This window comes from Orcinus orca, chromosome 9 (assembly GCF_937001465.1).
Source record: "Orcinus orca chromosome 9, mOrcOrc1.1, whole genome shotgun sequence".
Classification (NCBI taxonomy): domain Eukaryota; kingdom Metazoa; phylum Chordata; class Mammalia; order Artiodactyla; family Delphinidae; genus Orcinus; species Orcinus orca.
In genome coordinates this window covers 87,708,923-87,721,603 of record NC_064567.1, presented here as the reverse complement: position 1 = coordinate 87,721,603, position 12,681 = coordinate 87,708,923, and the positions used below count along the sequence as shown (strand labels likewise).

The 12,681-nt window shown below is 37.8% G+C and overlaps 1 protein-coding gene across 17 annotated transcripts in view; it reads left to right on the top strand.

Moving 5' to 3' along the window:
• SRPK2 (SRSF protein kinase 2) overlaps positions 1 to 12,681 on the top strand; it is a 243,025-nt gene that overhangs the window by 113,359 nt on the left and 116,985 nt on the right. For 3 of the 17 annotated variants that reach the window (XM_033439355.2, XM_033439335.2, XM_033439360.2), the window contains exon 3: positions 1,923 to 1,986. The exons of 11 other annotated variants lie outside the window; for them this stretch is intronic. In XM_033439355.2, coding sequence (XP_033295246.1) covers positions 1,923 to 1,986 — 64 coding nt within the window. Of the gene's footprint in view, positions 1 to 1,723; positions 1,987 to 12,681 lie in introns of those variants that run through there. 3 more of the 17 variants (XM_033439367.2, XM_004263371.3, XM_049714797.1) reach the window with 2 other exon arrangements.

Below are 12,681 nucleotides of genomic sequence, written 5' to 3'. Positions count from 1 at the left end.
ACAGGTTAAAGTTTAATTTCCATCCACATATAATAATATCAATACTACGGTGATAAAAAGGTGAATGTTAAGGTTGGTAGTAAGAAGGAGAAGGTGGATTAAAACTATAGAAAAGCTCTTTAAAATGGGACAGACCTAGTATACCTCATTAGGTCATTCAACAAATATTTATTTAGGATCCCATCCTTTGCTAGGCAGTGAGGACTTATTACTACGTGCCAAGTACAACACTACGTGCCTTTCATGGGTTATGTCATTAAGTCCTTACAACAGCCCTTCATGTAGAATTATTATCCCCATTTTATAGGAGAGGAGATAGAGGCTTAGAGAGTTTATTTCCCCAAGGTCATATGGCTGTTAAAAATGATGGAGAAGGCTGCTTTCAAATCCTAGGCTGCTTGGCGGCGGATCCTGGAGCCTGAGTTCTTAAATGCCATGCTCTTTTTAAACGGGGCATTACTGAGCATTCACTACGGCACCAGGTGCCAGGCTCTGTAATCCACGTAAGACTCCTCAAGGTAAGTTTCATTATCATCATCTCAATTTCACCACTGTGCTATATGCTCTCCCCAGTGGTAGTTTGGCTGTAGCCTGTGGTAGAGTCCATGCTCTCATTAGATATTCATGCCAGCTTTATAATGCCCATTGGATGAAGTTGTTAGCTTAAAAAATTTGGAAAAACTCTTATTTTAACAACACTGAGAGGATATTATTTCTGTACAGGCCCATTGTAGTTTATGCAACTAATTTTTTTCCTTTTTTCCTTTACATTTCATATTCCTTGGATTTCTAGAATCAAGATTCTTAAAAATTAAAATTTGTTTTACCCTTTAAAAAAAAACCCCAAACTATTGAGGTCTACTTTGAAATCCTGAAACTGCCTATAGATTTAGTGGGATCGTGTTTTATATTTGGTATGTGAATTCTTAAGATTTTGAATAGGAAAACACATTTACAAATAGGAAAACAGCTTTATATGTGAAATAGTCTAGATAATAGGACCACATCAGTTTTATTCATGTAAAATTATGTGCTTTATATTAATGGTTAATATTTTAAAGGAAATGTGTTAGTTTTTTTTTCCTTCTCTTTTTCCTCTCTTATTTTTACCTCACCTTCCCTTTTTGTCTATAATCTTTTTTTTCCGAATCAGTATCGGCAATGATCTTTTAATTAAATTGAATTGGCGCTTACATTTCTGTTGTAGATAGCGTTGTCAGTCCTCTCCTAAAAGGACAAGTATATTATCTGCTTGGTAACTGGGTGTTGCTGTTCACTTGTGCTGTACTGCGAAGGAGGAGGGGAAAATTAAGGTGTAAAACAGAAGTGTTTTTCTAAAGGAGTTAGGGAGTAGATATAAATGTATCTTTAAAGACAATCAATAAATTATAGCAGATTAAAATATTTTTAGTCTAAAAATTGGGATTCTGGTTTAATATTTCATTCTTAAGTGATAAAAATGATTCACTGAGCCATATTTTTCAGGGCTGATGAAATAGAAGTAGCCAAGGGTTGCCTATCTGTTTATTACAGTCTGTAACTTTATTACCAAGACTTCTTAAATTATCTGGTATGTTCAATCTAGTTGTTAGCATTTTTGGTTTGTATTTTAATTTGATGCATTTAAAAATCTTCCTGTAGAGCCATGCTAGTTCTACCTTAAAAAAAAGAAAACACCCCTCTGCTTGAAAGAAATGGTACTTCCTGCTTTCATAAACAGTCATGTGCATAGTTTAGCAAGGCCTGATGCCTCTGGAGCTTTTTCCCTTTAGAGCACCATTGAATCCCAGTCCTAACAGAAGTACTGCGAATCTTGTGGCCTCATTTTGAACAAAAGGGATTAGGGAAGAAAAATCTCTTGATTTAAGGCTTGAAAGCAAGGGCAGGCAATCTTGGTTGTGAATATTTTCTGATTTTTCCAGAAATCAAGCAGAAGATTGAGCTGCTGATGTCAGTTAACTCTGAGAAGTCGTCCTCTTCAGAAAGGTACAGCTACATCTCTTGCATGAACAATTAATGGTGTAGCATTGCTAAGAAACAAATCAGGGTATATTTTTTTCTTGTCAAGTTTGCTATATAACGTATCGTATTGCATGCTGGTCATTGTGCTGTTTTGAAGACGCGTATTTCGGTAAGCTGTTCTGCTTTTACAAAGGCTAATTGATTTAAAAAAAAATAGTGAAGCCTAATCAGCTGCAGCATGCACACCATAACACAGCAGACTGGTGGTTCGTGTGTGACAGCTGTTGAAGGCTTTAAAAAATAATATACTTAGCTAAAAAATAAACAGAAATCTTGCATTCTTTAAGGAAATACTAGTACTAGGTTTGTTTCCTGTATTTTGAGGTTGTTGCTACACAAAATTACCAATATTGTTTGTAAGATCTAGGTTAAAAATACTTAGCTTTCGGTTGTATTAAATATTTTCTTATGTGGAAAGGGAGTGCCATTTGTAAATAGCTTAGGAATTGCAAACCCACATATTAGTCACATTCTGAAAGAGAGATATGATGCTTCTTCAAGTCTGTGCTAGGAAATGGAACAGTCACTGCATGCAGTAATGGTTCATGCCTGCAGGTAAGGACAAAATGACTCAGAAGTATTTTTAAAGCAATTATTTTATCTGTCAATCGAATGATTATACCTCTACGGAGATATTTTCATAAAATGCCTATTTTACTTAATAAGCAGAATTAAGATATGTTTCTCTCAAGTCAGAAATGGGTCTATAGTTGCCTATTTTGATATGTAAATGTGTGTTCACTTCTGTTTACCAAAATTGTTTCTACTACATAATATTTTAAATTGAGGTTCTTGGGCATACAGTTGATGCTTACCTTTCTGTTGGTTGCCTAATAGTTTATACGTAATGTTGGTATTTTGTATTAAGGTGTGTTGATTTATCTTTTCCCTGGTTAGTCTTCAGGGTTGTCTTTTTGTTCATAGATTTAATATTTAGGAAAATATTATGGAGAAATACTTTGGTAGTTAAAGAATGATATAGGAAAAACCCTGGAAAGAAAATAGGAGGTGAAGAACCCAGCATGGTAAAATGAATTTAATTATAGTACACTAGTGTATGGAGAACATGATGTGATGGCAAAATGATGACATTAAATCAATTTATTAGTATAATTGGGTGAAAGGCTCCTGGCTTTAATTTAGGGAATTATGAATAAGGAAGGATGTTACTGCTTTCTTTAGAGGTTGAACATAGAAAAATTTAGACACATTTGTGTTTATTTTTATGTAGCTTCTAACTTCTGGTTTGTGGCTAGCCATCCCATTTTAAGCATTCTCTTTGCTGAGATGAAAAACAATCTTCAGCCTTGTGAATATTCTGCCAGTAAAATGGTGGTGATGAGAAGGGGAGAGGATGGTGGTGTAAATAGTGAACATACCGGGTACCAACCGTAATATTAGAGTTTTGTTACTAGGAAGAGCATTCTTAATGGCATTACAACAATAATTACGTTGGCTTTTTGAGTAGCCTGTGTTCTCTATTGAGAAATTGAAGGTTAAACAGAATGGGTGAATATTATTGAGAAACAAGTTAGGAATGGGTGAGGTTTTTGTAGTTAAAATACACTCTTAAAAGGAAAGATTCTAAAATAATTGTTGATTACATATATTTATTTAAAAATTATTATTATTGTTTCACCTAAGCTCCTGTGGTTAAATTTGATGAAAAGGGAGGATGAATGCAGACATGATTTTAAAGTTTAGAAATCTGCCACTGTGCTTATGACAACTCTATACACATTGTACCAGAGCTTGCTTGCTTTGTTTGTTACTCTTTTGGGGGGTGCTTACACATATATTTGGCAATTGTGATATGCTGGCTTAATGGGTATAAATGTAGCTTATGGCTAAGCCAACACTTTGCCAACATAGAAGTTGTTTTATTAATGTAGAAATATTAAAAATAGAAATTACTCTTTTCTCCCCCTCCTTTAAATAAATTATACAATCATGGTCATCATTTGTCTTTTTATTTTATTTGGAAGAACTTGAAAAACAAGAATCTGAATTTTGAAAAAACATTCATGGCTTAGGAAGACTATATTTGCCCCAGCAGTTTAATAGTTTTATAGTATCATGTAGCATTACCACCACATTCTGCAATTCCTTGTTCTCTAATCACCTAAATTTTTAAAGTCTTTGTTTTATTTTAAATAGTTATTTGAAGCATGGCATGAGTCTTAAAGATATTTGGCATTTACCTATAGTCAGTATTCCCATGTATTTTTTGGTAAAAAGGATGAAGAGACCCTGTTTTTCTTTAAAGAGGGGAGAAGCTACTTGTGAGAAACCAAGTTATCATTTGTCACGATTGATTTTTGTTCACTGTCTGCAGTATAGCATGATCTTATGTTTGTATGTATGTATGTATGTACGGCTGTGTCGGGTCTTCATTGCTGTGCGCGGGCTTTCTCTAGTTGCAGTGAGCGGGGGCTACTCTTCATTGCGGTGCGCGGGCTTCTCATTGTGGTGGCTTCTCTTGTTGCAGAGCACGGGCTCTAGGCGCACCGGCTTCAGTAGTTGTGGCTTGCAGGCTCTAGAGCGCAGGCTTAACAGTTGTGGCGCACGGGCGCAGCTGCTCCGTGGCATGTGGGATCTTCCCAGACCAGGGCTCGAACCCGTCTCCCCTTGCATTGGCAGGCGAATTCTTAACCACTGCACCACCAGGGAAGTCCCCTAGAGTGATCGTTTGATATGATATCTCAGAGAACCGAGTGGAGGAACGATGTTTTTAAGTACAAAATGTGATAGACATATAAACAGTGATGTGATGTTCATAATAGTCTTTCCATCTCATATTTTTCACCCGCTTAATGAGAATTGCTAGTCCTGTGACAGCTGGTAGTGGTTGAATTATTTTTTTTCAGACAATATTGTAAAATGGGAAAAGCAAAACAGACTTTATTTTTGTAGACTCTTAAGGATCATTCATTGAGAATACATACAAATATGATTTAAGTTATATTGTAATGGAGTTTTGAAGTTTTTTTGTGACCTGAATTAGAAAATATGTTGTTTTTTTTTTCCCCCGGTACGCGGGCCTCTCACTGTTGTGGCCTCTCCCGTTGCGGAGCACAGGCTCCGGACGCGCAGGCTCAGCGGCCATGGCTCACGGGCCCAGCCGCTCTGCGGCATGTGGGATCTTCCCGGACCGGGACACGAACCCGCGTCCCCTGCATCGGCAGGTGTACTCCCAACCACTGCACCACCAGGGAAGCCCCGAAAATATGTTATCTTAACAAATCGCAATACCACCTTGAAATATAAATTCTTTTTTTTTTTTTTTAACCTTTAACAGAATGGAGGGGTGTCCATTGAATATCATTTAGCAGGGGAGGTGTGGAGCACTTCTTTTCCGAATGGCTGACTCATAAGACAAAAAACAGTGGGGTGACAAAAGTTGTGATTTAGTTTTTGGTTTTATATTTTGGAGAGAAAAAAATGTCAACTTACCCATTTTTAAAATCAAGGACAGAGAACATTATTGAATGAATAAAAAAAAACAAATGAGCCTGATTTGTATGTTATTGCCAGTTAAGAGGAAGACATATCTGTTGCAAGAGAGTGCCCTTTTGCAGATTTTAGGAATAAACCCTACAGTGAATATTTTCCTTTTAATTGAGCTGCTGTTGGATAGATGGATTATATTCAGCTTAACCATGGTAGAGACAAGGGTCGAGCATAATTTTAGTTCTTCATCTGCCGCTACTTAATGTAAAAAAAAAAAAAAGCCGTAAAAATTTATTTGATGCAAAAATTAGGTTTTTCAGGTTTTTGTTTCTTCTTACGTTTTCCTAGCTAGAACACTTCAGGGATGTGGAAATTTATGGGGTTAGAGTAGGTGGGGAAGAGGCGTATAGTAATAATGGTAAGAGCTGGAAGAAAGGTAGTAATCATTTATTAAACATTTTCAGATACTAGTTCTAAGAGAGGAGAAAGCGGAGTGTGCTGTAGGGAGACTCTGATTAAATCATTCCCAGAAAGGTCCTGAGTGAACAGAAAACACTTCACTCTGCCTCAAATTTTTTCAAACTCTATTACTGCTTCTTCAGTGAATCATGAACAAAATCAGACAATACTTAATACAGAAGAGTTGAGCCCAGAGTGCTGAGAGCTATGCTTCCCAGTCCATCTAGGCTGAGTCCATGGAGGGTTGAGGAGGTCCTGAGATAAGGGGCTTGAGAAGCTGAGAATCTGCATTCACACTAAGCATTGCTCACATCTGCTATTGTAAAATGTGAATGGATGTTGTGATTAATAAGGTTCACAATTAGTCAAAAGTTAATGAAATATCGGTGCCTTTGTAGGATTGCATTTTCTCAGGGAACGGATACTAAAAGGATCATCTCTTGTTGTGTATGTGTTTTTGACATTTTTTGGTGTTAAAAGGGGTCCTTATACTGGAGTAGATATGAAGTAGTATCCTATATCTTTAGCATCCCACATAGCTAGCACATAGTTGACTTGACAAGTTGCTAGCTACCTTTTAAAGAAGAGAAAAAGGGAGAGGGAGAAAGTATCATAAAAATAATTATGCTGTGGCTTATATTCTACCAATGCTATATAAACAGAATTGGTGAGAAGTGATGAGATTGGTATGTTGCCCCTCCCCCGGGCCTCTCACTGCTGCGGTCTCTCCCGCCGCAGAGCACAGGCTCTGGACGTGAAGGCCCAGCGGCCACGGCTCACGGGCCCAGCCGCTCCGCGGCATGCGGGATCCTCCCGGACCGGGGCACAAACCCGTGTCCCCTGCATCGGCAGGCGGACTCTCAACCACTGCGCCACCTGGGAAGCCCCTAGTCAGTTGTTTTATCTGTTTTTGAGTATTATATATAAACAGAAACCCTCTGTGTAGTCTTTTGGTCCATCTTCTCCTGATGTTACCTATGTGAGATTCATCCGTGTTTTCATGTGTAGCTGTAATTGACTCAGTCTCATTGCTGTACAGTATTCACCATAGGAATATACCTCACAGTAGTAGATAGTCCATTCTATTGATGAGCATGTGGGATGTTTGCAGGTGGTGGCTTTTAGGAATAGTGCTTCTGCGAGCCTTTGTATACATGTCTTTTGGCGAATGAACCTTTGCATACCATTTCTGTTGCATGTCGTTCCTGGGAGCGCCATTGCTGAGCTTCGGTGGGTATTGCCAGCTTTACAAAGTGAACGTGCCAGTCTGCACCCTCACCAGCTGTGCTCCAAGGCCTTGCCACCTGGTACTGTGTATTCTTTCTCTCTTCCCTCCCCTATCCTTTTCCCTTCCCTCCTTTCCTCCTTTCTCTTGTAGCATTCTGGTTGGTGTGCCAGGGTGACCCAGAGTTTGAACCTTTTGGAGGAGGATTAGAAGCAAATAGGGGACTATTTCCGAGTACCATCTCTTATGAAGAAGATCACAATGAGAAGTTTAGACCAAACAGGAACCATAGGGTGTAGTCATCTGAGGTACTGCTCTCCCACAGACTGCTTCTAGTCTAGTCTTTTACCTGGGTCTTAGAGGCCACGGGTGTTAACATCAGTTTTCAGATTTGGTTTCAGTAACAAAACCATTTCTTCAGTTGACCCTTATTAGAAACCTCTCGGGTAAAACATACAAAAGACAAGCTTGGACTGGGAAGCAGGGAAGTGACCAGAACCCAGCAGTTGTTGGTACTCAGCCACCCCACCCTGAGAACCCCTCCCTGGAGCTTCAGTCCTCTCTCCTTTAAAACTCTTGATGCAGGTAGGCCACACAGATCTGACGAAGAAATTACGACATTTTGGTATGTTTTGGTCTAGATACAGTTCCTAAATTATTTTGTTAGTTTGTAACCTGTTTAAACTTTGATTCTGTTTCCTGATGCCTCTTGGGAGGCTTGCCACGTTACAGCCAGAGCAAACCTTTCAGAATGCAGATCTGCTCAGGTAGGTAACTCCACTTTACAAACTCTTCTACTGTCTTCCCATTGTTCTTGGCATAAAGGTAAACTCCATACCTGGGCCATTGAGCACCTATACTCTCCAGCCTAGACTCAGACTCCTTGACTTTGGTCATGTTCCCCCTGCCTTGCTGTTTTGCTGCTCCCAGCCTTCTCATCTGAAGGAAGCCCTGCCTAGGTCAAATTACGCCTGTTATAACCATTACAGAATCATGCATCTCTCCTTTGCAGCATTTGTCACAGCTGCTGTTTGACAGTGGGGAGTATTGGTGACATTTGGTCTTCTTACTGGTTTACTTACTATTCGCCCTAACTTATGATCTTAAATATAGAAGTGCTCTCAGCACAAAATATTTTTATTTTATGTCATCATTTGCAGCTTATAAATTATGAACTTTGTGGGAAGACTTTTTACGTTATAGGGAGATATCTATTTCTATGGTATTGGCATAGATTAATAAATTATAGCCATATATTGTTATAGTCAATTATATATATATAATCATATGGTCAAGTATAGTCATAAGCTAATTTAACTCTTACGAACTGTCAAGATTACAAATCTTAGGTTTTTCTATCACCATAAAAATGCACAGTTTATTTTATATATATATTTTTCTTTTTTTTTACATTTGTTTTAATGTAAAATAGAAATTAAAGTAAATCTGAACACTTTCCATCTTTGCGCCATACTGGTAACATCAAACGATATAGCCTTTTATTTCCCAAATGTCAGTATTTTGAATATCATCTTGGTGCTTTGTCATGGTTGCACCCCACCCGCTACTGTTATTTACTTAATATCTTTTTTTGTTTATTTTTTTACTGTGATAAAATACATACGACATGAAATTTTATAATGCTCTTTAAATGTTAATTTTCTTTAAAAGGGAATCTTTCTATCACTACCAGAACGGGAGAAACAGTATCATTTGCCTTTAAAAACAGTTATGGTTAAATCCTGTCTAGATTCTGTTGTCTGATAAAGGCTTCAGGCCTGAGCCATATGCTCCCTCTGTTTACAAGGGAAATTAAATTGGCCAGTGTCATAAAAGCACTTAAGTTATGTGTTAGCACCAAAGTGAGACTTGCTCTTTGATATACTTAGAAGGATTTAAAGAAACTTGGGAAAGGAGTAGTTTTCTCAGTATGTGATTCAATACCTAGTCCAAAGTATCACCTAAGATTATTTTATATACCAGCAGTGGCACTTCTTCACTTTGGGAACCCCCTTCCCCCAAAATGGTTGTTCAGGGAAGTTTTGAACAAATGTGAGCAGCTATTATAAGAATAACAATGGCACCAATAAAAAATAGCTCTAAATAATCATATTGCAGATTCCCTTTGAGGCAGAATTCTTTATGTGCCAGTAGTTGGAAGAAATTAAGACTAATTTTAGTATAGATTACATTTGTCATCTATCCATCCTCCATTCATCCATCCAACATTTATCAGCAGCTGCTGTGTACTAGCCACTCAGTTATTGGGAAATCAGGGAGCAGCAACGGCAGCACAAAAGCAGAAGAGGCTTTGGTGGGTGGCTTTAACCCTGACATACCTTGGTCGTTTTCTTGGGTGTGCAGTGCTGAGTTACTGTATCATGGACGACTCTATGGTGGGAGGCCATTGGCACTCTTTGAAAGAATTACAAATAACCAGTAATTGCATTTTGGGGGAACTTACATTAAGACTAGTGCTGTGGTGTGCAGAGTTACAGACACAATTGTCTCCCGACGGCCAGTATAAATGAGCGATGAGGGCCTCTTGGGGACTCTGGCAACCTGGAGACCACAACCCCATCTAAAGAGGTGACAGCTTCTGCTGATAACTGCCATGTTGAAATACAGACCAAGTTGTGCCAGTTCTTGTGATTTTTAGGAAAAGTTGAAAATTTGCTTTTCTTGTAACATCTCTTATTTTAAATGATGGTGCAGATTAAAAAACAAAACAAACTTGTACCAGTCATTTAAAAAAAAAAGCATCTTATCTGAATTCTGTTCATGATAAACATTCTTCTACTGTACTGTAGCACATTGATTTACAATTTGTGAACCACAGACCTGCGCAGATTTGCTGAGTTTCAAATCCTGTGAGTACTAAGCATTATCTATAGAATACAAGTCAAACAATTGTCTTGTTAAGCGATGTGTTTGTGGGTTTCTCTGACATTTCAAACGTGCAAAAGCGCTGGTGACTACTCCTCTAATAACCACATACTAAGATACCAAAAATTCAGTAAGATATCAACTGTTTAGAGTAAGAAGAACCCCCAAAAGAGACGCATTTCTCAAATTGGGGAGTTGTTATCTTCATTTATTTATTCTACAAATATTTATTACGTACCCATTATGGTAGAACTTAAACTTTAGTAAATAATCTGAAAATTACAGAGGTAGAACAGTGTTCTGCTTGTACAACTGCCACCTCATCCTTTTTCTCCTTTCCCCCTTTCCTTCTTTTTCCTCTTTGCCTCCATCCCTTTCCACAAAAAAGATTTTAGGCTAGCTAGAATAATATCTACAATGCAGTAGAAAAAGGATCAGAGAAAATTCAGATCAGGGTAGAAGGTTTCGAGGGAGGACAGTCAGATGCACACCCCGATACGTGGTGTTTGCTGTGCAGCTCCTGAAGGTGACTGACAAATCTGGCTTTATGTTTTCCGACAGCCAAACTAAAGAAAAAAATATGTTACATTGCTCTTATTATCTGTAAGGAGAAAATATACTAGTTTATTCAGGAGAACCAAACTTTCCGTAATTACGATTATTATTATTTAACATAATCTTTCCCACATATCTCAGAAGATAACATTTATTCATTTTAGAAAATTCAGATTAAAAAGAAAACAAAAAGCACCATGCTTTTATCATTAAAGGTAAATCACAGTTATTAATTTAAGTTTAATTTTTGTCTTAGTGTAACGTATACCTATAAAATTTAAGCAGATTTACTTAAGCATTAATAACACCATCACCAACAAGAAACCCAGTATCATACTGACAGATTATTTTGGAATTAGCTTTTTACGCTTATGCAGTTTTCCTGATGTTATTAAGTAATCTTCAATAGCATCATTTTTTTTAAATGCTGTAATTTTAAAAGGCTGCACAGGACTGATTCCATGATATGGATGGATGTACCATAATTTTATTTATTGAGTCTTGATCTTAGAAATGGAATCACTTACAAAGCCAACTTGTAAGGTTCTCGATAGAGAGTGTTAAATTGCCTCCAGAAAGTGCAGCTTTACACTCTCACTGGCAGTGTATAATGAACCTTTTTGATTACACGCTGATTTGGGATTCTTACATTAGTCTCTTTTTGAGTGTTGTATAGATGACTCTGAGCAATATGCCAGGCGGCGTCGACTTATCAGTCCCTCTGCTCCTTGCCTCTTCCCTCTAGTAAAGCCAAATGTTGTTGTGGTCCCTTTGGTGTTTCCATCGGGTTGTTCATAAGTGAAAGTGAGGTCAGTACGATCCACTTTAACAAGATATAAGACACATTCAACTGTTGTATTCACTTAGGCATTTATTATTGATAAATGCCTTGGGTGTAGTTAGTGTTCATGCTGATGAATCTTAATTTTTAAGAGATTTCAAGAAGTTAAATGATCTAAGCTTCTCACTCCAGACAGATGACATAACATTCAACACAGATGGTTGGTTTTCCCTTTTTGTTTTATTATTTTTTTTAAGATACAGGAATTAAGATTCTCAAACCTTCCTTGTTAAACCAGAGCCTTGTGGATGTTCAGTAAGTATTCACTGACTATTGCAAAATTTAATCACCTTTTTCGTCAAGATCTTCCTTTTGACAAAATGCTGGAGTTTGAATCTTTTGGGGAGAGTAGGGCTAGGGAGTGTAGAGCAGGAGGACCAGAATCTAAAGTCCAAGTCCTCAGGTTAGCCTTGCAGGCGGAGGAAGCAGCACGGCAGAAGTCATAGTGAAATGAAATGTCGAGGTACCGTCTGGGAGCTCTAAATAATTCCATAAGGCTGGGAAGGAGGTGGAGGAAAAGATTGGAAGATAGGTGAGAGAGAGATGATGTACTCTGGTGGCAAGGACTCTTCTATGCAGTGGTAAGGTTTTTGAATTCTGTGCTGTTGTTTACAAGGATCATTGAAAGGTTTCAGTAAGGGAGGTGTTCTGCCTATGTTGAGAACAGGTACATGCTCCTTAGGGCATAAAGTAAGGTCTTTTAAGGAAGTTCAAAGAAATGCATTTTTTTTCTTCTAGGATTGAAGGTTGCAGTATATCCTGTAGAGTTGGTGGCCAAATGTTGTTCTTCTGTTCTGGAAATGGGTAGAAAAATTATAGCAGTATTTACCATTTGAGTGAGAGAGGGCAGATGAATTCCTTGATTCTGGGAGGATTACCAAGAGAGGCTATGAAATATGTTTTTCTTCAAGGCTTTAAAAAGAGGGTGGTTCCTTATTTGTTTGGATGGGTAGAGATACTCTAAAGACAGATAGTTGGCCTGCTGAACCTTAAGTATTTTTTCTATGTTATATATGGTTACTCATGATTGCAAGATTCCTGATAATCATGAATATGAAATATTAAAAATACGAAATGTTCGTCTCAAAATGTTCTATCAACAATTTGTGACAGAAGTCTTTTCCCGGTGGATATATAAAGCATCACTTCTGTAAATTATTTAAAACATTCTAGGCCAGTGCTGTACAATAGACTTTCTGTAGTGATGGAAGGTTCTATAATATAGGCATGCCTTACAGAGCAT